The sequence below is a fragment of the Schistocerca cancellata genome, chromosome 9 (assembly GCF_023864275.1).
Source record: "Schistocerca cancellata isolate TAMUIC-IGC-003103 chromosome 9, iqSchCanc2.1, whole genome shotgun sequence".
NCBI lineage: Eukaryota > Metazoa > Arthropoda > Insecta > Orthoptera > Acrididae > Schistocerca > Schistocerca cancellata.
This window is the reverse complement of record NC_064634.1, coordinates 199,778,480-199,805,336: the sequence shown is the minus strand read 5'-3', so window position 1 is coordinate 199,805,336 and position 26,857 is coordinate 199,778,480. Positions and strand designations below refer to the sequence as shown.

Genomic DNA, 26,857 nt, shown 5'->3' with positions numbered 1-26,857 from the left:
AGTTGGTAGCTTTTGTATAGGAGGGTAGGTTACGGGTAATAGACTAAAGGTGTTGGTCCACAAGAGAAGATATTCTCTCTGTGGGTACATGGTAATAGGCCACAATGGAGCATCCTGGATGGTTGGGTTTATGGACTTCAGGAAACTTGGAGAAGGTAGGAGTACAGGGAGTGGTATGTTTGAGGAGTCAGACAGACTGCAGGGAGAGATTCTAGGATGGGCCTCAGGATCTGAGGAGCGCTGAGAGGTCCTGCTGAATTTCTGGTATGGGGTCACTGTGACAGAGTCTGCAGGTCGATGTATCTGACAGCTGACAGAGACCCTCCACCAGATAATCCCTGAGGTTGAGAACCACAATGGTAGAGCCCTTATCAACAGGAATATACAGTCAGGATCAGTTTTTAGGTGGTGGATTGTGGTTCTTTCTATAGATGTAAAGCTGGTTTTCACTTTGAGGGATTTGGCTCCTTACTTCCTCCACCTACCACAGATCACTGCGCATGTCAGATGCAGTTGCAGTCTGCTGTTAGCCAGACAGTGGCCATATGTGTGTGTGTGTGTGTGTGTGTGTGTGTGTGTGTGTGTGTGTGTGTGGTTGCGCGTGCATGCTTTCCATTTCCGAAGAAGGCCTTTTGACTGAAAGCTTAAAGTTTTTGTAGTCTCTTGATTGTCCTTGTTTGCAGCTCAGCACCTCCCCTGAGTGGTGAGCAGCAATCTATCATTTTCACTATATTATTGAGAAAAATATATGGTTTAATGACCTCAGTTGAAATAGAACCAAACAAGAAAAATTACCCTTTTGAAATTCACTATGATCTTGACAAGGCCTTAAATTGTATAGGTCATAAAATTCTACTAAATAAACTATAGTAGTACAGCAAAAAAGCAATCTCCTTGCATGGATGGTGTCATTCATTAACAATGGAATAAAAGTATTTAAATATGTTTACAACAATAAATAAACATGCACACAAATAAGGATCTGGGAATGTTTCAGAGTGTTACAGTACATGGATACTTTACAATGTGGTTCAGGAACTCTTTTATAGTTTAAAATAATATTTGGAATAGGAACTGCCTTATGGCTATTTTTATATATTAAAAAAAATAGAGCTCATCATTCCCTAAACACTTAATTTGTGGAGGGAGGGAATTAAAAATCTTACAGCCACTTGAATGGACCTCCTTCCGTACCATACTCAGGTTTTTATGTTAATAATCGAAATGGTCTATTCTTCTAGTACATAGATTATGATTCACACTATTAGGTTTAAAACAGGCTCTGTTTTCTTATGAAACAAATCAGGGCGAATATACCTTGTGCGGTGGATGTGCGGATTTCAAATTCTTTAAAAATATTTCTGCGTGTGGTTCTAAGATGGACTCCACTCTCAATTCTTATGGCACTTATATGTGTATAACATTTTTCTAGCCAATGGCTGGCTTCCCCAAAATGCAATCTCATAAGCAATAAAGGCACAAAAGTAGCCATAATAAGCTGATTCAATAGTTCCCATATTTCTATAACAGTAGATAATATCTGCCCTTACTATGTATCTGCTGGTCACCTAATTTTTCTCCTACCTATTCATCTTTTGACATTATGTGAAACTGAATAAAGTTTGTTTTACTGTAATTAACACAAAGACCATTTATGTTAAACCAGTTCGCAACATCCCTAAAAACCTTATTAGCTGACATATACAGTTCATGTAATAAATTACTGATAAGTATTATAGTGTCGTAATTCATCAGACAAACTACCAGAGACAATCAGGAGAATACTGGAATAGGCTTACAGCTGCTTCACAGCACATAACTGAGTCCTACAGATTCATTTAATGTAATTTTTAAAAAGTGATTTACAGGCACCAGAAAGAGAGTGAAATTGCCCACACACTGGATGAGGCTTCATGAGCCGAGTTGCTAGACATCCAGATGGTTAATAAACAGAGGTGGCACCAGTAGGGGCATAATTTACCAACAAATCTAATTTTAGAGTGTTTTGTATTTAGAAGCCTGTCTCATTATATTGATCTGCAGGTAAGACTGTATACATGGCATACTTCCAATCAACAGTGTGCTACATCATAAACTTCTGAGGCAAAGCAGCTAATATGAAGAGAGTATTTATTATACTGAAGCACACAGTAAAAATAAGATGTAAAGTTGATAACTGCAAATTCTGTGAAACACACGAATAACTATAATAATAATAATAACAAAATTTCTACAAAACATTCTTTGAGGATTTATCTGGGTATAAACCGTCAACATTGTGTTACTGTCCAATTAATGGAAAAGTGGAAACAAACAATAATGGAAACTTTGTGATACTAGCTGATTAGTTTCAAAATTTATTGAATGGCAAGCCTCCAGTCGAGAGCCCGCATTTTGAAACATTGATACCAGACACAGACTCTCATACTCCAATTTATTATACTGGCTATTTTAACAGAGCAGCCAAAAAGTCAGCTGGAGTATTATCTGTATCTAAAGGATATTTCCAGATTTACTGCCTTTTCCTTTTCATTTATTAAACATTATTTTAATATTTGTATATTAGAATGACATAGATGTGTCTGTATTTAAGGATTGGTGCAGGCCAGTTTTGGTGCGAATATGATCATGAGCGAGCATTCTGATTGGCAGCGAGTATGGTTAGCCAATCAGAATTGAGATGGTTCCCACTCATTACCTGATAGGTATATTGGGAGTGAGGCCACAAGAAGGGAGTCGCTCACTAGCTTTGAACGCGGATGGTCATGTTATTAGTGCCAGTCAAAATAATTTTAGAACTGTATTTCTGGATGATATTTGCGTGTGAAAATTTGGCCTTCATAGTATCTGCGTGGCTTGTTTCAATATTCAACCACTGAGCATTTTTGGCAAGGGATTACAGGGACCTGTTATCTCTTCTGTTGGTTACATACAAAGTTCTATCCAAATCTATATTAAACAGAGACAAACAGTAAACAGTTCATCTGATTGATGAGTGTCAAGCACGCTTCATGAAAGGTTGATATGTACTGAACAGATTTAGTGTCTGAAGATAATTTTAATCCTTTCATTGCTATGGATGTGGATGTATACACACATCCTGCTTTACCATTCCCCATGTGCTGTGGATGTGCATACACATGCTGCTTGTGTTTTCCTATGGTGCTATTGATTTCTCCATGTAGCCTGAATCGCCAACCTATAACTGCTATGAATGAGTTACATCCATATCTCACAATCACTGAATAAACAAAGTTTCAAATATTTATCATACAACATATGTGCCTCTTTGTATGGTATCATTTGAGGGGGGGGGGGGGGGAAGAGAGAGAGAGAGAGAGAGAGAGAGAGAGAGAGAGAGAGAGAGAGAGAGAGAGAAAGGAAAAAGAAAGATAAAGAAAAAAATCTAATTTTGATATCCTGAATAGGTCATGAAATATGGCGATTGTTATGGTCACATGATTCACAAAGCATAAGAATGAAAATGGATGTGTAGTGTGCAGCCATTCTTTGGATATTAAAGTCAATAACACAAGAATGAAATATCATCCTGCTCTCAGTTTTAAATAAAATTTCATTATCTTACCTACATTTCATTCACTGCAATGTATGAGCTAAAATCAGCCATATGCAATGTTTTCACAATGCTTTCTTACCTCTACAAACTCTTTAAAATTTTGTGGAATGTTTTACTTAATTTGATGCAGTGCAGTAACTATGACATATAACGAATAGAAATATAGCCCTTTATCAAGCGAAAATATCAGACTGGAAGGTGTGCAAAAATCAAATTATTTTCACCCAATAGTTTTCTTAAAATTGGATGATAAGTATTACATATTGGCTGGAATGCCATTTCTCAGCTCAGGCATCAGCATATAGTGAGCAGTACAGCTGTTAAAATTCTCACCCTCAGCATGGAATGCAGAGAGCATGTCTGTAGAAGTGAAATACCATCACATTTGTCACTTTTGTAGACTCTACAAGGGTGCATCACTCTGTTGAGATACAAACTGTTTCGGACACTTCAGAAGAGCTCAGAGTAAACTGGAAGACTAGAGAACTAACCTGCTAGACTCTCACAGAGAAGTTATTTTTTTAATGGCTTCTGGGCATCAGCCATGCAGCCAGCCTCAGATCATAAAAAACAACAATTATCTGTAACATCCATTTACACTGAACTTACATAAAGGATCTAAGTAAATTAACATACTTAATATATTATAATGTAAAAAATTTACATCAAAATATTAGAAGATCAGCACTATAAACAGAATACTGAACAATTTTATATGTGTCTTCCTTCAAATGTCTCAGAGAAATCATAGCACCAATTGGACTACATTTCAAGCCAACTTAGAATGAGATGCTAAATTCAAGAAAGCACAAACAATATATTTGAATCACTTCAATAAACAAGCAGTATCCTGCATTGCATAACTTCGCCATTCAATGGCAGTTGTTTTGCCTGCAGCATTATATGTCTCAGAAACTAAATCTCCAGGAGGCCACTCAAAAACTGATGAAACAGGAAAGGAGGAGTGAAAAATTCTCCGAAAAATGCTGTTGTCCTATTAATATACATGGCATAAAGATTAAATGAAAACTAGACCTATACCATTCAACAGACAAGATCACTGATGCAATTTGTAAAAGATGCTTGAGGTTCTGTTGGTCACATCTGCAGAATAGACGCAGGTTAGGGAAAAAAAAATCCTTAATACATTAAATTCAAAAATGGTAAAAATCACTTGCTTGGAAGAAATTAAGTAGAATTTATGAAACATGAATGTCACAGAGGACATCATAATCGGAAATCACACATTCACAGAGGAAGCTAAAAAGACCACTGGAAAACAGTGGACAGAGGAACATCAGAAACAACACAGCACATTCGTGACAAGATTTTGGGAAAAGGCGAAGAAAAGGAAGCTGTCCCATCATGCTCACAAGTCCAAACGAGCTCTTTAAGAGAGCATAAAAAGAAGGAATAACAATAATAATAATAATAATAATAATAATAACAAAATGAGTAAAGGTAGCCACTGACCATATAATTGAAGCACCATGACAATGTAATCAGTTGAAACAATGGGCTGCTGTTATTTTTGTCAGTTAGCTCTGAGGGTGGATGTTGTCTGAAAGCTTTGCCATGATTTCAACCTAGTTTATATGCCTGCTCAAAGCCTCAGCTATACAGTGAGTGTTTACCTTTACTACTGCTATCATTTGTATACAGCACTTTTCAGTATACATTCACAAATTAAGACCAAAAGATGAGTATTTGTTGTTGCCAATCGTTGCTCAAATACAGGAAATGCAAATAACTTAGCTGTATATGTACCACAACCTACCTTACTTCTGATGGAGCTGTGCAAAATGTGTATCTTCTCAGGTACATTGTCAACAGTGTGATATGGCAAAAAATTAACAAATCCCAGGAACTTTGCCAACAGACGCAACGTACACAAACATCTCTGATATTCTTTTTTGGTACTCTCGTCAACAGAAGTATCTGCAAAGTAAAATGCAAACTGCATGTCTACATTCTGATAAACATGGAAATCTGCTGTAAACCTATCTCTTGTTCTACACCCTGAGCAGGATGGCACCTACCTTCAATTATCTGACAGATTAGGTTTTTCAGCATCTCCATGGCATGCTTCTGTGAGTCAAAGACACCTGTCATTTTTTGTGCCGCCCTGTTTTGTATACGTTTAATATCCACTGTTAGACTTACGGGATGTGAGATCCACATACTTGAGAAAAACTCTAGGAAGGATCAAGTATTACATATGCGATCTTCTTTGTAGACTGGTACCATTTTCCCTATATCCTGCCAAGGAACTGATGTCTGCCACCAGATTTACCTACAATTGAGCCTATGTGATAGTTCCATTTCACACACCCATAACTGTTACACCTAGATATATACAGTTTACAGATACCTACTGTGACTCACTGGCGTTGCAGTCACAAGAAACTAAGCTTTTGCATTTTGTGAAATCCACAATTTTATATTCCTGGTCATTAAAAACTAAAACAAGATAACTCCAAATCCTAGGAAAGAAATTAAATAATCTGATGTTTGCTGATGATGATGTTCTACTTGCAAATAATACAGAAGAAGTTCAAATACTGGGTAGTGAATCTGCATAGTCTGCTCTGAAGTTGGCCTAAAAATGAACTATGATAAAACCAAGATCAGGTGAATGAATGGACACTGGAGATATATCTGATGAAAGTACACAACTGCAAAGGATCACATAATATGTCTATCTGCGCCAACTACTAAATATGAAAAGAGACCTAAAACCAGAAATATTCAGACATATTAAATTACCTGGCAAGCTTATGGAAGATACTCTTCAAAAAAGTCAGCTGAGCTGAAGAAAATAGCTTTTGATCAGTGTATACTGCCAGTAATAACTTACGGCTGTGAGACATGGACATTAAATGAAATCATTGTTAGAAAACTAATAGTAGTCCAAAGAGGAATGGAAAGATCATTGTTGGGCTACACAAAGAAAAATAGAAAGAAAGCAGTTGATATCTGACAGACAATGAAGGTTAGTGACATGATGCAAAGAGTGAATAACCTGAAATGGCAAAGGACTGGATATGTTGTTCACAGAAAAGATGACAGGTGGTCAAAACAAGTATTCAACTGGAGCCCAATTTTTTATTTTTTTAAAACATTAAAAAGATCAAGGGAAAACAGATAGGATGGAGACTTAAGAAAGAAAGCCAGACTGAATTCATAACAGGAAGCTCAAGATCAACAGAAACAGAAGAACCTGCAGGGATCTTATGTTGCACACCGACTCAAAGAGGCCACATCACCACGTGATTGAACTGGCGGATGGTGGTGATGACTGATTGTTAGGCTCCATGGCTGTGGATTAAACTGCTTTGAGAAATACAGTAACCAACCACTTTTTATGTAATTTTTTGTACCAATACACATTTCAGGCTTTCACTGTTCTTCAATTTGTGCAATACATTTATAACATTGTTAAAAAAATCGACTGCAGTTTGGATGCTGCAGCTGCCCTGTGCAAAATAACAACTTTCTTTATCCACTACAATTGTCAAGTTGTACATTTACACACACTTGACTGACCAGAATGCATTTTCCCTTGCTTTTCCATTTGTTTACTGTCAACTAAAGCAAGTTGACAGGTAAATTTTACCACGGATTCCTGCAATGTGTGCTGGTAAAGGAGAGTCAAAGTCAATTTTGTGTTATGTTTTTAACAATGTCATTTTTACATGAGTGGTACTGTAATACATTTTTGAGCAGGTCCTGAGGAGAGGAAGTGGATTACCAAATTAAAAATATAGGGTGCTATTTAAAAGGAGATGTACTGCTTTTCATACCTCTGTAATGACGAAAATTACAAGAAAGGCAACCACACTGATTAATATGAAGATGGTACCTGTTCTTTTGGACAAAAAGTTATTTGGGGTGGTCTAGATAAGTGGGACACAAGTCATTCAATAACAAATATCCCAAAATAATTCACTCAGCCTTTGAAAAATCTAGCAAAACATATCACTAAACATACTGGCCTACTTCAGTCCCTCTTGCAGATGTTTGCTGCAACAAATGACAGTCAATGTGTTGATTCAGACTGAATCAGAGCTCGCTCAGAATACATTTAAAAACAGAAAAAGAATGTTCTACACCGAGAGACGCTGTTTGTTGTCACTTCCTCCTCAATAGGGTCTTGACTAAGCTTTACTTGAGCCTTTGTTTTCCAATACATTCTAAGTGAATACACCATTTCTGTCAACATGATACATTGTGCTTCCTACTCAAAAATTTCCCCCTCCAATTTTCTCTCCTGGCTATAATCAGGAAGGTGTAGTTGTGTACGACATCTTGCATCTCTGTTGTCTTCCTTACAGTTGAAGAATCATCTAGGATCTGAAAATCTGTACACAGTCTGAAAATTATTACAGATGAGACAACCAAGTATGCCATCTAGTAATGATGGGGAAGATGGTACAGGCTATCCTGCAATTTTAATTTACTTCTGTTTTCTAGCAGGGGCATTTTTAGAGAATTTTTAAATACAAGATACAAATTTGTTAGCATAATTCCTAACTTAATGCCTCACAAACTCCATAAAAAGTGTGGAAGATGGTCACACATTTTAACCTACAGAACACAGTATTGAGAATAGAAAATGCAATCTACCTATAAGAAGGTCAATTTGTAATCACTATACATGATCATGTTTTACTCCATCAAGTCAAAATACAAAACATGCACAGCTGAAACACTGCATCAGTGGCATTGTTTGCCTTCTCAAAAAAAGCAAGTTAATAACAGTGTGGGCTTCACTTGCCCTTCATTCAGGTGTCCCATTAAAATATTCAATACACATACAGTTTTATAGAGCTATTACTTGTCTGATTTGTGGTACTTTTTTTTTTTCTTCAATATAGAGGCTGAAGGCAGAACTCATTTAGAACACTCTACCTGGCAATAGACTTTTACTTCTTCAGCTATGATGTCATAATAGGATCGTTGCTCTCGGAGAGGGGAATACAGTACAGACCACTGTCTCACTGTACCGTATCCATGACGTAATTCCTTATTATTGGTGTGCTTTGTGCTTTTTACATGTAGCAGAACACGATTTTGTTGCTGTTTTTCATCAACTGAGAGATTAAAGGTGCTGCACCTTATTACAAATTCGTTCCCTGTATTTTGTCACTGCTTACTAGTTACAGTGTCACACTTTCTCCCAGTGCTCACTTTGAATACACTACAAACAATCACTTCAGCGAGCACTGTTAGAAATGATATGCTAAGTAATCTGCTTGTCAGGAATTTTTGTAATTTCCAAGATTTATTCACATAAACAATAGAAATGGGCATACCTTGTAGTTTCATTGATTTTAGATGTTACTACATTAAGTTTCTTTCTTGACTATGCGCATATTTCTACAGAAAGTATTACAGTAACTTCTCAAATTCTTCTACATCAATGTAATCAATCGGAAAGCAACTCAATTGATAAGTGAGCACTTTACAATAAGTGCAAATGAAGCACACAAGTCTGTCAATGAAATGTTGCTGATATTTGCAGTTCATTGGTGACAGTTAAAAGTATTTATTTCCACCAGACAACATAAATTTTCAGAATAACTATTCTATACAACAGCCCACAGGAATCAAGTGGGACATATCTGTCTCTCTTATTATTTATTAATTGTCAAAATGCTTGGCAAAAGTGGCAGTAGATGTCTTCCCTGATAAACTCCATCAGGCCAAAACCTGTACATTCAGCAGAGGGTCTCACAATAGCATAAGCAAAATCTGTCATGAAAGAGTTCGAAGTGTAGAAAATAAAGAAAAAAATTTGAAAAATGTGCTGATACTGTAAATAGTCGCAAAAACTATTGACATTGAAAATACGCATGACAAAATCACAGTTAAGAGAGTTTATTTCATGTTTTATTTGCATGATAAATCATTCACAAATATTCAAACAGCAGACAAAAATTTAAGGTTCAGCACCTAAAAATCCTAGTTCTAGTAATAACTCAAGTCTTGGAGGAATACATGATAAACTACTTTTATGCAAAATGAAAATTAAAATGAACTATACTTATTATTTCTAACTTTCCTTTCCTTTCCTTTCCTTGGCTGTCTCTACCACCATACTTTTTAATATTTACAACTTACTGGTTTAACTTTCTACAATTCAAATCAAAAGTGGCTAAATTTGCCCAGTGTAACACAGCAACTTGATGTGACATGGTCTCAACAAGCCATAGGAAGACCCCTGCAGAAATAGTGAGCCATGCCGCCTCTATAACTGTTTACAATTATGAAAGTGTTGCTGCTGCAAGATTTATACATGAATTGACCTCTCAATTATGTCCCATAAATGTTTAACAGCATTCATGCTGGGCAATATGGATGGCCAAATCATTCGCTCAAACTGTCCAGAAATTTCTTCAAACCAATCGCGACCTACTGACATGGCGCATCATTGTCCATAAAAATTCCATTGTTGTTTGTGAACATGACGTTCATGAACGGCTGCAGAGATCCCAGTTCATTCCATACAAACACAGCCCCCATCACTATGGAGCCACCACCAACTTGCACAGTGCCTTGTTGAAAAATTGGATCCATGGCCTCAATGGGTCTGTGACAAACCTGATCCCTATCATCAGCCCTTACCAACTTACATCGGGACTCATCTGACCAGGCTACAGTTTTAAAGTCATCCAGGGTCCAACCCATATACTCACGAGCCCAGGAGAGGCGCCGCAGGTGATGTCGTGCTGTTAGCAAAGGCACTCACGTCAATGGTCTGCTGCTATAGCCCATTAATGCCAAATTTCGCTCGACTGTCCTAATAAAAATGTTCATCGTATGACCCACATGGATTCCTGCAGTTCTGTCACATAGTGTTGCTTGTCTATTGGCACTGACAACTCTACGCAGGCACTGCTGCTATTGGTCATTAAGGGAAGTAGTGAGGGCCATCGGCCACTGCCTTGTCCATGATGAGAGGTAATGCCTGAAATTTGGTATTCTAAGCATACTGTTGACACTGCGGATCTTGAAATCTGAAATGGAATGTCCCAAGCATCTGGTTACAAATACCATTATGCATTTGAAGTCTGTTAATACCCATTGCAGGGCTATAATCACATCGGAAACCTTTTTACATGAATCAGCCGAGAACAAATGACAACTCTGTCGATGCACTGTCCTTTTAAACCTTGTGTACGCGATACTAGCACCATCTGTATACACGACTTTTGGCACCTCGGTGCAAATGAGACATATCACACTCTTCCATCACTAGTAATCAAACATGTAGAGGAAGTAAAATGAAATAAATAAGAGCTAACAACTTAGATACATGTTCTAATGTATTATTAATGAGCTGTGTGAGGAAGTTAAGAGTTCCACTGATGTTCAAGTCACCAGAAGCAGAGCATAGTCTTGGACTGGACAAGGATGGAAATCAAATTCAACCAGTCTTTTTCAAAAGAATCATTCCAGCATTCACCTTAAGTAGTTTATGAAAATCATGGCAAAGCTGAATCGGGATGGTCAGCTGGGGATTTGAAACACATTATTCCCAACTGAGGGCTGTAACTACTATGCCATCCAATACAGTGAGTCATCAGTAATTAACAGATTAAAGACCCAAACTATAAAAAAGGAAAGTTAAGGACTGAATTACAGAAATGTATGCAGAAAGAAATAGATATTACAAGAGGCTTGAGCACTTTGTTCCCATGACTACGGTCAACACCCTGTCACACGGCCTGATATGGAAAATAAAACTGAGTTCTACCTTTTTTTAAAAAATCTGTGAACAGTTTTTAATAGTAATTCATTGATTGAATCTGTGTTACCCTCTTGTTGCTTTATTGCAATGCAAGATACCAGTATGTTTGGCGAAGTGAAGTGTATATTAGATAGATCAGCTATGGCTCATAGCACTTTTTTTTACACCCCATTATGACGATACTATATTTTACCATTAATTCTCTACTGTGTTACATACAAACATGTTCACAATGATGTACTCTCAAAAGAAGTGATGCAGAATTGTGATGACAATATAAAATTAATTATGCTCAATATTACTTTCTTCTGGTCTCTGAAACAAATAGACACACAACATCTATTTAACAAAAAAAGCGAGCGTCATGAACAGTACCATACACTGAAGGATCTAAAAAGAAAACCCAATCGAATGAGAGTGGTGATGGAGTGTGGAGGTGGAGGAGGGGGTGGTAGTGGTAGTGATGGTGGTGGTGATGGTAAGGGGTGGGGGGAGGGGTAGGTGCACCAAGCTGGGAAAAGGTGATTCCTTCATGACACAAATTTTCTGTGAAGTCCTATTTCACTGTTACTCTGAATGTCCTAACCTATTCCTATCTTCACCTGCCTTTTCTTCTCTTATCCTGAAGTTTCAAGATTATCTTATACTTTTTGCTGGGGTGCTGTCTTTGTGACATGCATTTTTTTTATATGCCTATTTTATCTCTCTTCAAAAATTACGTGAACTTTTATTTTTCAACACTGTAAAAAATATATTTAATTTTTTGGAAATGTTTTGTACTTCATGTTTTTTTAATTAAAAAAAAAATCATTATCACTGGGCAAAATCACAATGAAATGTAAAGACAGAATATTCTTCTGTTTACCTGTGGCAACAAAGAAGCAAAAGCCGATGTAAATGGTATAGCTTTCAAGACCAGATATTCATTCAGGAAATGAGAGAGAAGAGGGTTACATAGGAGCAGAAATCTTTTCATATTAACAGGAAAATGATAGACGATGTTGAGTAAATGAAAATAGGTCAGAAACAGGTGGAAACCCACAATGAAATATTTACAATTGGTGAAATTGCAACACAGGTCAGAAACAGTGGAAATCAACAATTAAATGTTAACAACTGATGAGATTGGAAAACATTAGTAGTTACAAGTGTTGTGTGTTAGAGATAAAACTTAAAAATTTAGAAATAAAAGAGGTGCAGAATGGAATTATAAGCATATAAAAAGAAGATTACTGACACAGAAAAGGGAAAGCAGAAGCATACAGTGGAAAACAATCCAAATCAACAAAACCACAAGAAGGTAAGCTATACAATATAAGAGAGAGGGAAACAAGAAAATATACACCTGTGAAGAATGAAAGGAAGGCAGCAGAACAAGGAAAAGGGACAGAGGGAACAGGGAGAGAAAAGCAGAAAGAAGGATATGGGCAATCACATGTCACACAGGAAGCAGAAACCAACCATTTGTGGTAGAGTAATTGCCTTATAAAATATTCTATGGACTACTACTGCCTGGTAGAAAGCTTTTCCATCTATAATTGATAGTGTGCTTCTTTTGTAGATTAATTTCTCCTATATTCCTTTTTAATTAAGACAGTGTTTCACTGTATCCTTGTAAAGAAATTTATAATGCTGTATTTAAATTACCACAGTTTCTACGCAACAGAAATACATAAGCTGGGTTCACAATGCAACAGTGAAATATAATGAACACAGTTTTCAACTTTTGTAGTCCTGTCTTCCTCAGTTGTGTGTAATATTATGGTATATTGATAATTTTTACTTATGAAGAACAACAAAATAATTGTGAAATAAACATAGGACTGACAAGAGAACTAGTAAAAGAAGAAATAAAAGGCATCATAAAACAAACACAGCAGACACACAATAAGAACAACTAAACAGAAGCAGCCACTATGAAAAGGTTAAAACAAAAGTTAACAAACAATAACAATTAATAACAAGAGCAGACAAGGGAAATGTAACAGTACTCATGGGTAAAGAGCAATACATCACAAAAACCAAGGAATACATAAACACCAATGCCATACAAAAACTGAAGTCAGATCCAACTACACGATTCCAGGTAAATGTGAAAAGAGCACTGAAAAACACTGAACACACACTCACAGACAAACAGAAATACTACATAACGCAGAAAAACCCACAAGCACCAACACTCCGCCGTCAACCAAAAGCACATAAAGACAGAATGCCAATGAGAGCTGTTATCAACTTCAAGAAAGCCCCAAACATACCACATAGCCAAACACCTCCAAAAGTTAGTTACAAAACACTAAAAATTAGAAAACAACAGAACAGTGATAAACACAGGAAACTTAATAGAAAACATACAGGTACCACACACAGCATCACTGGTTTCATTCGACATAGAAAATATGAATACCTCTGTCCCTATCACAGAAACAATAGAAATCATAGAACAAAATCTCTCATCCCACAGCAACATCACCACAGATGCAATAAAAGAAATAACAAATATGCTCAGACTGACAACTTAACGAAACTACTTTCAGTCTGAGAAAGAATATTATCTACAAAGTGATGGACTGCCCATGAGATCCCCAATATTAGGTACACTAGCAAACATTCTCATCAGTCATCTAGAAAATCAGTTTCAAAATCATATATTGGTACAGATATGTGGATGACATTATTTGTCTGGTAGATGAGCCAAGTGAAAAAATAGATAAACTCCATTCGGAAATCAACAAAGCTCTTCAGAACATAAAATTCACACTTGAAAAAGAAAAAGAAAATCAAATAAATTTTCTTGACATTACAATAAAAAAAGAAAATGGCAAACATACATTTAATATCTTTAGAAAACCAACAGACACAGACACAATAATACATTCCACATCTAACCATCCCCACAGACAGAATCTGGCAGCACTAAGACATATGTTACATAGATTAAACAGAATCCCATTCAACAAGAGAAACTATGAAAAAGAAATCAGTACAATCATATAAATAGCTAGGAACAATGCGTATGACACACATGTAGTACACAGGCTCAATCAGAAAATAAAAACACTAATACAAAACAAAACACAACATTTCCAGAATACAAGAGAACTCACAAGCTGAAAACTTACAAACACACTCAACAAACACACACAATGACAATGCCACACAGAAAAGAACCAGATGGTTCACCATTACCTACACACACAAACTAACACACAGACTTGCAAACATCCTAAAGAGACAGGGCTTCCAAATAGCATATAAGTCTGGGCAGACCCTCCAATCACACCTAAGCCAACCAGCTACCAAGAGGGACAAATTTCAACAATCAGGCATATATAAACTTGAATGTGATGCAGTATACATAGGCATGACATACCAGAATTTTAAAACACGATGTACAAAAAACATATCAGATGTTGGAAGCATGAAACAAACCATTCCACATTTGCAGAACATTTAAAACACTATGACCACCATCCTAAAAACATGGAACAACAAATGAAAATAATGAGAATAAGCAACCATGACAAACATCTTATACAAACGCAAGAAAACTTCCACATTCAGAGAGCGATCACTGAAAACAAACATGTGATAAATGAACAAACACACACCAGCAAAAGCTCCCTACTACATTTAAAAAATAAGAGGAAGAAGAAGAAAGAAAGAAAGAAACCAATTGCTCCTCTCGCACAACCAGAAAAAAAAGCTACTCGCCCTTTGCCTTCCGGACACACACACACACACACACACACACACACACACACACACACACACACACACACAGGGACACTGTCGTCTCTGGGTGTAAAGGCCCAACTTTGACTGCAGTGAGCAGCAATCTCTGCTGTGGTGGATAGCAGAGTAAAGAACGTGCAGAGGGTAGCGAGAGAGAGGAATAACTAGGTACAAATGGGGGAAGATACTGCAATGCTGCCTGTGGGGTATGTAGAGACATGGAGGGTACGGATAGTGGGCTGCTAGGTGCAGCTGCGGGGGTAAAAGGAGAGGAGCAGAGAATAGGAAACAACTATGTAGGTGTGCTGGGAAGGATAGATGGCTTGTGTGAGGCTGGACTTGAAATAAGAAACACAATTAATCCATCCTGGATTTTCCATTATTTACTAGCCAAATCTGAGCAAGTGGCTTGCAGTGCTAATGTATGTGATAGCAAAAACAATATGCTGTCTGACATACGTACAGAAATTCATGTTTCATGTGTACTAAGATCACACTATTTAGTTACAAATAACCAAGAAGTCTTTCATCTAAAGTGATAAAATATCTGCTTTGTTTGGCATATGGAAAAGTAAAACTGTGGTATATTTTTAAATGTAACATCATGCATAATGTTATGAAAATTAGATAAAATTAGATTCAGTAAACAATATGCATCCAATGGTGTTATTCTGAGCCAAGTAAAACTCATCTGTCAATGGATTACAAATCAAATCTCGGTTTGAAAATACTTGTGTTAAGAAATGAGATTAGAGACACATATAAAGTGAAGCATTTAAGTAATATTCAAGCCATGCAACTTCAAGTGATCCTAATATAACTTCTAACTTTTGTCACAATTTTCTTATACACTGAGGCTGAACAGTAATCCGTATTTCTCAGGCACCAATGAAAACTTTGGCTGTTAATATATATCACTCTAATAATTAGGGTAACTCTTGTAATATTAGTAAACATAAATTTGAAGAGCGAATACTTAAATGACACTGAGCTATTAGACTGTCTCTTGTTAAACAAGGGCTTACAATATGGCACTGCTCCTCACCTAACTCAGCAGTCAATTAGCAAATGTTGCTCCTGAAATTGAAAGTACTTGTGAATAAGCTGAGCTTTCCACATGGAGAAAGACTGAGACAGCGATTGAAGCTAACAGAGCACTTCACCTGGGTACACACTACATGCATGGTCACTACAGTAACAGCCATACTATAATGGTCTCAAAATCACCCCTTGGTGCAATATAACTCTTTATTTTCATGTTATGTTACATAGGCCAGCAAAGTTAAACCTTAGCCATGATGCACATGATCAAGAACTCAGTACTATTATCCAAGTTGACTAGGTCAATGGATATAAAGCAAGAAAGATACGTAGGTTTTTGCATTCCATTCTTTCAGCAGTAACTGCACAAAAACCATCTGCGCCTCAACAAAAACAAAAAGAGTCAAATGTTCCATGCATGTACAACAGAACATGACACTATTGCAAAGAATGTTGGGTTCATGTCTCCAACCAGGCTGGCAATGAAGGACTAACAGAGTAGGCATTTACAAGTTGAAAGTCTCACCAAGACTGTTATATTGAGTGGATGGCATGATTTCAACACGTATTTCAGGAGGCCCACTTATGTTAATAATTTGAGTGTTATGATGCCATCTTAGAGAAAATAATTACATACTACAGTCTACTGAAGGAAGTATGGAAAGTTTACATTCAGCACTGAAGGGCACCAGACTTGACGTCCTCGAAGAAACTGACATCCTGCCACACCACAAAAAATAAGATGATCAGATTATAAGAGGAAAAAAAGTGGCTTCAGCAGATTTTTTTCCATATGTGATGGTCACTTTGGTTAACTCTGATCCTCTGTAGGTTAATTAAACAGCACTGCACTGGATTATCACTGTATGATAAAACTGGTCACCAAAGACACATTTTACTTAACTTTTTGAACCATACACAGTACTTGTGTTAAACACAACATGTTGTTTCATGTTATATTTTGTTCCTTATCTGTCTCATTTCAAATTGTATAATATTTTTCCTTAGAAATTACACAATTTATATTGTTTTAAGAATGTGGTGCCCTACAAGTGGTAAATATTTGAAGAAGTAATTCACTGCCAAGAGCTGGTGACAAAAATTTCTTTTTTATACCACCAGTTTCAGTCCACAGACCATCATTAGGTACAATGATATTTACAACAACATGAAAGGCAATATAAAATCAATGGTGCCAAATAATATAAAAACTACTGGCTGTACATAAAAAAATTATCAGCAATTCTTGGTGGTGAGCCATGACTTTTTCAATTTAATTTTGTGTTGGGTGCTGTGTGCTGTGATCAGCAGTACTTGTGGTGTCACTGATGTGGCTCTGTTCTGTTTCATTTGGGGTTGTTAACAAAACTGCAGTAACTGATCAATGTTTTGTAGTACAATGCAGCGACTGTTGCTCACTATGTTACAAGTGTAACTTTCCACTAAGCCATATTTATAGTTGTTCCTTTTAATTGTAATAAATGTGACTTTTCCCTTTCTTTATCATTTCTTTTTTGATCTTTTATTATCTTGACTGTTACGTACTATTGTTTTCAAATACAGTGGAGACTCAATTACCTGGATCTGATTTATATGGATTAGCAATTATCCAGATTGTCAACTGCGAGGGAATATCTTTGTACTCTAGTCTGTGTGTGCACTGACATGTCGCACTGGCACTACCCTCCTGCACCAAGCATGATCTCTGCCCTATGTGTTTCATTATTGTTTGAGTTAGACAGCACATGTTTCATTATTGTTTGAGTTACAGTTGCGAGTAACCATGTCACTGCACCAAGTTGCATCTGTATTTAAAAATGTCAAAGTGCAAGAGAGTGGTGTTAGTGCTTACAGAGAAAATAAAACAGCATTCATTCATTAAAAAGGAGAAACTGGTTGTAAGTTAGCTGTGAAGTATGGTGTAGGTATTTCTATGATAAATGATATTCAGAAGAATACCAATTCAGTTTTGAAGTACACTTGCAAACCTGATAGTGAAGACATCTGATCCTCTGCTCTTTGAAAAGGCATTACAGTTAAAATAAGAAAATAGGTGACGATGAATCATTTGTGACATGTAACAGATGGTTGCAAAATTTAAATCTTGTCAGAAAATTCAAGAATTGGAAATACAAGGAGAAAAAAAAAAAAAAAACATCAGTTGACGTAGATGCAACAAATTCTTTTACATATGGTTTTAAAAAAGAAGTGGACGAACATGACTATGACTTGGAGTTTGCTTACAATGCTTATGAAACCAGATTAAATTAGAAATCATTACCGTCACAATCTTTAGCATCTTGGCAAGAGAGTTCAACTCCAGGATATAAAAATAGTAAAGAGTGATTAATGATATTTGTTTGCACAAACGCTACTGGGATCTTCATGGAATGCCTTTACTCCTCATTGGTAGATCCTAAAGCCCCAGATTCTTCAAAAATATCAGGATACCTTAATTTATAAAAACCAAAAATGCAACTGAATGTACACCAAAATATTCACTGACAGGTATGAAAACATTTTCATCCCTAAAGAAAATAAAATTCAAAACAAACTAGGTAAACAAGAATAAGTCCCACTTTTACTGGCTGAACTGTTAGAGAGAGCAAACGGGATGTTAACAATACAATTTTTGCCTTCTAATGTGAAATCTTTGGCCACAACCAATGAATCAAAGTGTTATTGAAACATAAAACAACTATTACATAGATTGTCATCTGTTGATGAAAATAATATAGAAGTATTTTTGTCATTTTTCAAGCAAACAAATTTAAAGGAGTGTTGTTACATGTCTGTAGATGCATGGGAATGGATTGAAAGAAAGACTCTGAATGACGCCTGGAACAGAATACTAAAATGGGAGCATGAAAATTCAAAAACTGACCTGGGTGATTCTGTTTTGGAACATAGAAATGAGCTAGGAATATGATAGTGATTATATGAAAGAGTGGCTCATTTGTAACAGTGATTATCAAGGTTTTCTGATCATGATGGATGTCAAAATTGTTGAAAACATACTGTAGGGAACTGAACAGCAGGAAATGCAAGAAGAAAAATGCAGAAGAAAATGTAGGCACAGAAAATTATGCAGGACCATCTCATGCAAAAGCATTTCAAGGCCTAGAAATGGCTTTCAAATGGTTCAAAAAACAGACAGGTTGTGATACCATGGGTCTACTACAACCAAAACGAATTTGTGATATAGCAGCAATAAAAAGAAAAACTGTTCACTTCAAATGACAACCACAAATTATTTAGAATAAAACTGAACTACAGTGACCGTCCTATGTGACTTTTGTCAGCTATTTCATGAATATGTTTACAGTATTCTAGTAATTTGAAGAAAGTAGGTGTATACACACAAAAGTGTTTATTAGATTGATTTTTCTTGATTTTAATAAGTTTAATTTGTTTTTGTTGTTTTGAATAAACACCTAACATTATGTATTAACCTAGAAATATAATCAGAAGCCAACATAACTAAAAGATAACTATGTTCGGGTGACATGGGTTATCTTCCTAGTGTTAATAATACAAAAACTGCCTGTCTTCATACATGCAATTATCCAGATTTTTGACTACCCAAATGGCTTACGACAACAATTAGTCAGGTTAATTGAGTCTCTACTGTATATTGGTTGAAATTCGCATACTGAATATTGCCATATGTGCATATTCCTACATCCAATTTCAGCAGCTTTAACTGCTTGAGCAGTGACCTTATTGGCAGATATTTTTAACTGCAGTGACCCATTTTTTTGTGTTGTAATGACCAACCTTGATGTTATAAACACTTCCTGCTACTACATCATTAATGGCTGTGGTAGAAATTTTAAGTACAATGACTGATAATTTTTTGTACTGTGGATGTAATGCCAAACTCAATGTTACAAGCATTTCCTGCTACTACACCACAAATGGCAATGGTTCCTTGCTATCGTAATATGTTCCTGTTCCTTTTCTTCCACATCTTTAAGTTTGATACTTATCGATCTATTTGTAACCCCAATTTTGCCATGTATTATTGCTTTTAACATTTTGGTTGAAATTTATGTACCATTTCGATTTGTATAATTTTTTACATTCAAATTCCAGCAACCTTGAAATGTTGCAGCTACCAACTTGTTAGTACAATTTGATTCCTTCATTAAAAATTTTCCTGATTTCATAAGCATTACTCTCACTACAATGGTATGCATGGAAAAAGGTGGCTGTATGAAGCGCTCAGCGCAGACGAAGACCAAGAATACTCTGTGGCGTCACCAGTGTACACTCTGTCTGTCTTCCACGATTCACGCTCCAGCTGTTCCCTACTTTGTGTGAACACTGCACTGGGCCACTGTTTCTGCCTCTGAGTCTCCCTAGTATTATATGCTCAGAAAACTCTTGCTGTCACTTCTTAATACGATATTTTTTGTATTTGTATTATGGCACACATAACGAATGCTATTGTGGCTGAGTGCTGTCACCATAAGTACTATCACCATACTTAAACTAACATGAAAAACAACACTGAACAGTGTACATGCATATAGAAGTGAAAGCTACAGGCACATCTGGCACAGTGATACTATGTGCTGGAGTGTCACGTAGTTCACTGCTTCTTGCCATTGTGCATTGCCTCACTGTAATAAGTTACAAATTACTACACCTCCACTGCATCCACTGTGTCATGTGCCACACATCAGAGTGTCACGCCATTAAACTGCTCTGCCTCCAGCTGACAGCCAATAGCCTCCGGTAGGCAAATGCTTTTGATATTGCTGTGCACTGGCTCTGGCTGGCAGTCTTGTACATGTCACTAAGCTGTGTTATACTACTTATGTCTATGCTGTCACACTGTGATCTAATAAATAGTGGATTTCTTATAACCATGTCTTTTATTGTGTTCAGAGTTAAAACACAAGTGACTATGAGTAGAACTTTTGTGTACTCAACTTCAGTGACTATTTTTTCGTGTAACTTCTCCATGGAGGCAGTACTTCAACCACTTCTCCACTAGCAGCAACTTACTACAGCCACCTTCGAAATACTCGTGCCTCCATTGACTGTTCAGGCTCCACCATCTCAGGTGCACCTGCTGCCATTTTGACTGTATGACGACTCTGCTGAAGATTGGAAGCTTGTGAGAAAAGTCTGCATCAACACTTTGTTGCATTTAGGGTGACAGGTGTGGACAACTGCATGGCTTTGTTTTTGTCACAGATTGCTCCTTGCATGCACCAGTTGCTGTGTCAAATAGTCGATTTGCAGGAACCGGCCTCGTTCTCTTTTGACATCATGTTTAGTTTGTTGTCTTCTTATCATCGCAAGCATATCAATGTCATTGCTGCCCACTCTGAATTTTACCAGTGCCACAAGCAACAACATCAGTCATATTGGGTTTGGGTGGTGGAACTGCAAGGATTGAGCCATGTCACTTTATTACTGAAACCTCCAAGGAATCCTATTCAGACTCCTTGGAACACAATGTGATCAGGCACCGAGCTCTCAATAAGGAAGTTCATCAGAGAGCACATCAATTTGATGATCCTTCCTTGGAAGAAGTTTTAAACATTGCTCAGTCTTTTGAGGTTTCCCATGTTACAGGCCACCAACTCAAAGTGAGGGGGGAAGTTGAAGTCACTGATAATGAACCACACCTCTGCACATAGCAACAGGCCACAATGGGTAACACAACTGGCATCTTTATACTGAGAATTTATTTGGGTTAGACGTTTTTGTTGCTTTTGAATTTTCTATTACTGACACTACATCTTATATCAGTTCTGGTTCCTTATGAGGGTGTCAATTCTATACATTCCGAATTTTTGAAATTGTTTTCTGAGGGATTAGGGTGTGTGAACAACTTCACAGCACACATAAAGCTTAAACCTTTGGCTTGGTTGCATTTTTTTCCGGGCGTGCTCATACCTGTGTTCTTATGTGAAAAAGTTAAGTCCAAATTTGATCGGTTGACATCTCTAGGTGCCTTTTGACTGATTTCCACAAGTGAGTTGGGTCAGTTCTGACTTTGTGGAGACTTTAAAGGTACAGTCTATTGCTGACATTTACCCTCTGCCTTTTCCAAAATTGTCTTAGCTGAGACCAACCTGCAGGTTTCATTAGGTGATGAATCTAAACAACTGCTTGCCATGAACACTCTCATTGGCATTTATCAATATCAACGTTTAATGTTTGGTGTGGCTAGTGCCCGAGCCACTTTCCAATGCTGTTTGGAGCAACTCAAGGTGGAGGTTCCTCACTGCACCAACTATCTTAATGATACTGTAGTAATGGGCACTACGACAGAAGAAGACTTATGTAACCTCTGTCCTCTGTTTACTGTTTTGCAACCACAGGCCTTACAGGGTGTTATACAAAGTCGCAATCTCTTCATCCTGCTGTTGTGTATCTCAGTCACGTTCGGCCACTGGAACAGCGTGTCACCACTGTTACAGCTTTGCCTCACCTGTCCAATTAGTGGGAACTACAGTTGTTCCTTGGTAAAATAGCATACTACCACAGGTTTCTACATGTGCAGCCACTCTCATCACCTGCACCAGTTGCTTCATAAAAACATTCTTTCCAAGTGGTCCTGGCCTGTGAACATGCATATGTGAAGCTTAAAAACAAATATTGTTCCACACTTTCCCCTGTGGCCTTACAACTTGGTAAACATATATGTTTTTAACTTGACCTATAAGCAAGGCAGACTACTGATGGTTTCTATTAAGAGCTCCAGGATTGCATCAGCAGCCGTGCTTACACAAGTTGCGCATCTGATACGACACATGTGGCCTGACTGTCTGCCAGGCCAGACATCCAACCCATTGTGGAACTTCTATGCTTTCCATCATTGTCTTTCCTTGTTAGTTGGTGTCTCTCCTGTTGACAGACGGGAGGGGGGGTTACACCCCATGTTCTTGCCTGATACTGATTGCAAGGTGGAGCACCTGATCATGGCCTGGTCAAATCAGCAGGCAGCATCACATACTATTTTTTACCCTCGGTCAGTGCACACACTACCTTGGGAAAGAACCCATACTGACTTTGCTGGACCTTTCTTAGACACTTCTCAGTTGTTAGTTCTTGATGCCTTTTCCAAGCCTCCTTATGTTGTTCGCTGTCCCATCTACTACAGCAGATGCAATGGTCGACGCGTTGTCAGCAATTTTTTTCTATCGAAGGCCTACTTTGTACAGTGGTTTCAGATAATGGTCCTCATTTTCGGCTCTATCTTTCAACGATTTTTGTTCACCCAATGGCACCTGCCACATCAAGGCATCTCCCTTTCATTGGCAACCCAATGGTGAGGCAAATCATCTTGTGTGGACTTAAAAAAAAATATGTTATAGAATTTCCAGCAGAAGAGGCACTTACATTCTGTCTTAGTTCTTACAGAACGGCCCCAAACAGGGACAAGCGCTCAGTGGAACTATTGCATGGCCGGCAGATGCAGACAGTGCTCAATCTTCTGCTGCCAGACAGGCGTCCTGAAGCAGTGCCAACATCATCACAGTCTGCACCCAGAGCTCCCAGATCCACACATCATCCACAGCCAATGCACACACCATGTGTTCATGGTGTGTACTGACGAGCACTTTGTGGCACGCTACTACAATCAGATGCATCCTTAGGTGGATGCTGACACCTTCTACTTGTGGATCGCTGTGCTGTCCCCTCCTCCACCAGCATTGCTGTTTGTTGTGGGCAATAAACCACATAGGCCGTGTACGCTCATCGTGTTCTCTAGCTGCTCTGTCAGTGAGCTAGCCTCATGCAGATATTGCAACTCACCTCTTGACACCTCTGTGGTGCCTTCTCTCACAAGAGAGGTCGCTCGGGCCTCACTGGCACATCCTCAGGCTCAGGCACCTCATATACCACCAGAGGTGCCTCCTCCACTAAGACCAACACCACCTACACTGACACAGGCATCACCTCCACCAACTCTACCTTCCAGAGCCACCTACACTCCCTCCAGTCACCACAGCTGCCTGGCTCGTGCAATCTCACAAAGAATCGGATGTCAACATGATCCCGCATACAGGAAACACGGGTCATCTCTTTGTACTCCTGGAGAGGACAGAAGATGTACATATTTGCATTCATGCCATTTCTGCTCCAACTCACAGGCCTACCTGCACCAGTAACTATTTGCACCCAGTACGACCACTTCTGACATTATGGATTTGTCAACCAACAATGCGTCATATTGGAGTCGACATTGGGTAGCTCCCCTATCCCTTCCTGTAAAGGAAGGAGTTGTGTATTAACCTGCACATTAATAGACCTCTGCCACCACAACCACAATGCATGTCACACATTCGAGAATCGCACCATTTGGCCACTGCTGGCCCACATTTGGCCACCGCTGGCCCACATCATAGGCTGCCAACTGTGGATGTGACTTAATCACCTGAAGCTGATAGCCAATGGCCCCTCATGGGTGAATTGAGTAAATGCTCTTTATATTGCCATGCCCTGGCTCCATCAGGCAGTCTTTTACATGTCATCAAGCTATATTATACTACTTATATGTATGCTGCCACTCCACGACCTACTAAACAGGGGATTTCTTACAACCATGTCTTTTATTGTGTTTGCAGTTAGTTCACTCACCATCTGCTTTCTTTTGTTCACACCCCTATAATGCCACCTACTAGCAAAATAGATTTACTTGTATTATGATGGAACTGCCTACATCAGTTGGGCACTGGTGGTGTTACAGAATGGAGTAGGAAGCAGCTGTACTGATTTGACAAGACATGTTTCTTGGCTTCACTGCATTGCTTCATTATTTCCTTTTCTCTTGAAACACATCACACAATGTCATAATTCTTTTGGTGATGGAGACAACTGCATTGCTGTTCAACTACGAAGAACACAGTAGCACAAATTTGAGAAAAAATTATGGCAGAAAACTGGATTCATTTTCTTTTATCTGTAAGGTCATAGACCAACATCCTAGGATCTCATTCATACAATAGGGGCTCTAAAAACCCTATCCATGGTACAGAAGGCTGCCACGGCCTGAATAGTTTGGTAACACAAGTGAAGGTGTTAAAGCTAAGCAGAGTCACGCTCCCAGCAGTCTCAGTATAGACCTGAGTGTTTCTACGATACAGATCCTGGGATCAACAAAATCCGCTTACGAGCCAATCATGTAACAAGAGAACTATCAACTCTCAAGTCAATATTATCTTTTGGCATTCAGTGAGAAGTAGAAATATGTGCAAATGCAACATAAGTAAGCCACATTTGTTTTGCAGAAGACACTGCACTGTCTGCCTGTGCTGCAGATCAACTTCAAAAACAAATGGAAGAACTTGATGCAGCAAGTTTGAAAATAGCCCTAAAAATTTAATTATTATAAACCCTAAAATACTGTATAACAAACACAAAAAAAGAGTTGAGAGACAAAGAAGGGAGTGAGGCAGGGCTGTAGCCTATCCATGATGTTATTTATTTTGTGCATTGAGCAAACAGTAAAGGAAACCAAAGATAAATTTTGAGACAGAATTAAAGTTAACAGAGAAGAAATAAAAACTTGACACTGTAATTCTGTCAGACACACCAATGTGCTCGCAAGAGCAGTTGAATGGAATGGACAGTGTCTTGAAAGGAGAATATATGATTAATATCAACAAAAGCAAAACAAGGATAATGGAAAGTAGTAGCAATAAATTCAGAAAAACGAGATACTAACAGTAGAAGATGAGTTTCGCTATTTGAGCAAGAAAATAACTGATGATGATCGAAGCAGAGAGAATATAAAACGGAGACGGGCAATGCGAGAAAAGTATTTGCGATGAAGAGAAATTCATTAACACCAAACATAGATTTCAGTGTTAGGAAGTCTCTTTGAAGGTATCTACCTGGAGAGTAGCATTGTATGGACATGATATAGGGGTGATAAACAGTTCAGACAAGAAGAGAATATAAGCCCTTGAAATTTGGTGCTACAGGAAAAATGTTGAAGATTAGATGGGAAGACCATGTACCTGATGCGCATGTACTGAACAGAACTGGAGAAAAAAAAATTGTGGCACAACTTGACTAAAAGAAGGGATCGGTTGACATTCTGAGACATCAGAGGACCACCAGTTCAGTGCTGATGGTAAATGTGAGGGAGACCAAGAGATGAGTACAGGATTCAGGTTCAAAAAGCACTTAGGTTGCAGTAGTTTTGTGGCCATGAAGAGGCTTGCACAGGACTAAAATGAGTAGTGTAGACAGCTGCATCAAACCAGTCTTCGGACTGAAGACCACGACACCAACAAACACGAAAAATTGTTAATTAACAGTTTTCACTTGTAGCAGTACGACATGACCTTTTACTGCAGGAACCTTGGAAAACAGAATTGCTAAGTCAGCAATCAAGAGATTCACATCGGGAATTACGAAAAGGGATGGGAAACAAGCTAACTGATCAGTGAACAGTACTGAGAGGAAGATGTAATTATGATTATAATGTATTTGAATTAGAGATGGACAAAGCATTTAGCCAGACAAATGGAGGATAGATGGATCAAGCAAGAACTATGCTAAGTTCAGACTGATAGAAAAAGAAAGCAAATATGATCCTATGGGAAGTGGGCAGATGAAATAAGAAAATGTGTAGGAACGACAAATGTGCTTATAACCAACTAAAGACCATAATCTCAGAAAAAAATCTTGAGCAGGCCTTTACTATCCAGCAGCTTCCTTGTACATTTGATATTTCTTTCCTTGTGCTTTCTTTGTACTTGCCACATCTTTTACTATTT

At 37.8% G+C, this 26,857-nt stretch overlaps 1 protein-coding gene across 2 annotated transcripts in view; it reads right to left on the bottom strand.

Annotated features, from left to right (window-relative positions):
* LOC126100622 (codanin-1) overlaps positions 1–26,857 on the bottom strand; it is a 157,955-nt gene that overhangs the window by 78,025 nt on the left and 53,073 nt on the right. For both annotated transcript variants that reach the window (XM_049911248.1, XM_049911249.1), the window contains exon 6: positions 5,355–5,515. In XM_049911248.1, the coding sequence (XP_049767205.1) occupies positions 5,355–5,515 (161 nt within the window). The remainder of the gene's footprint in view (positions 1–5,354; positions 5,516–26,857) is intronic.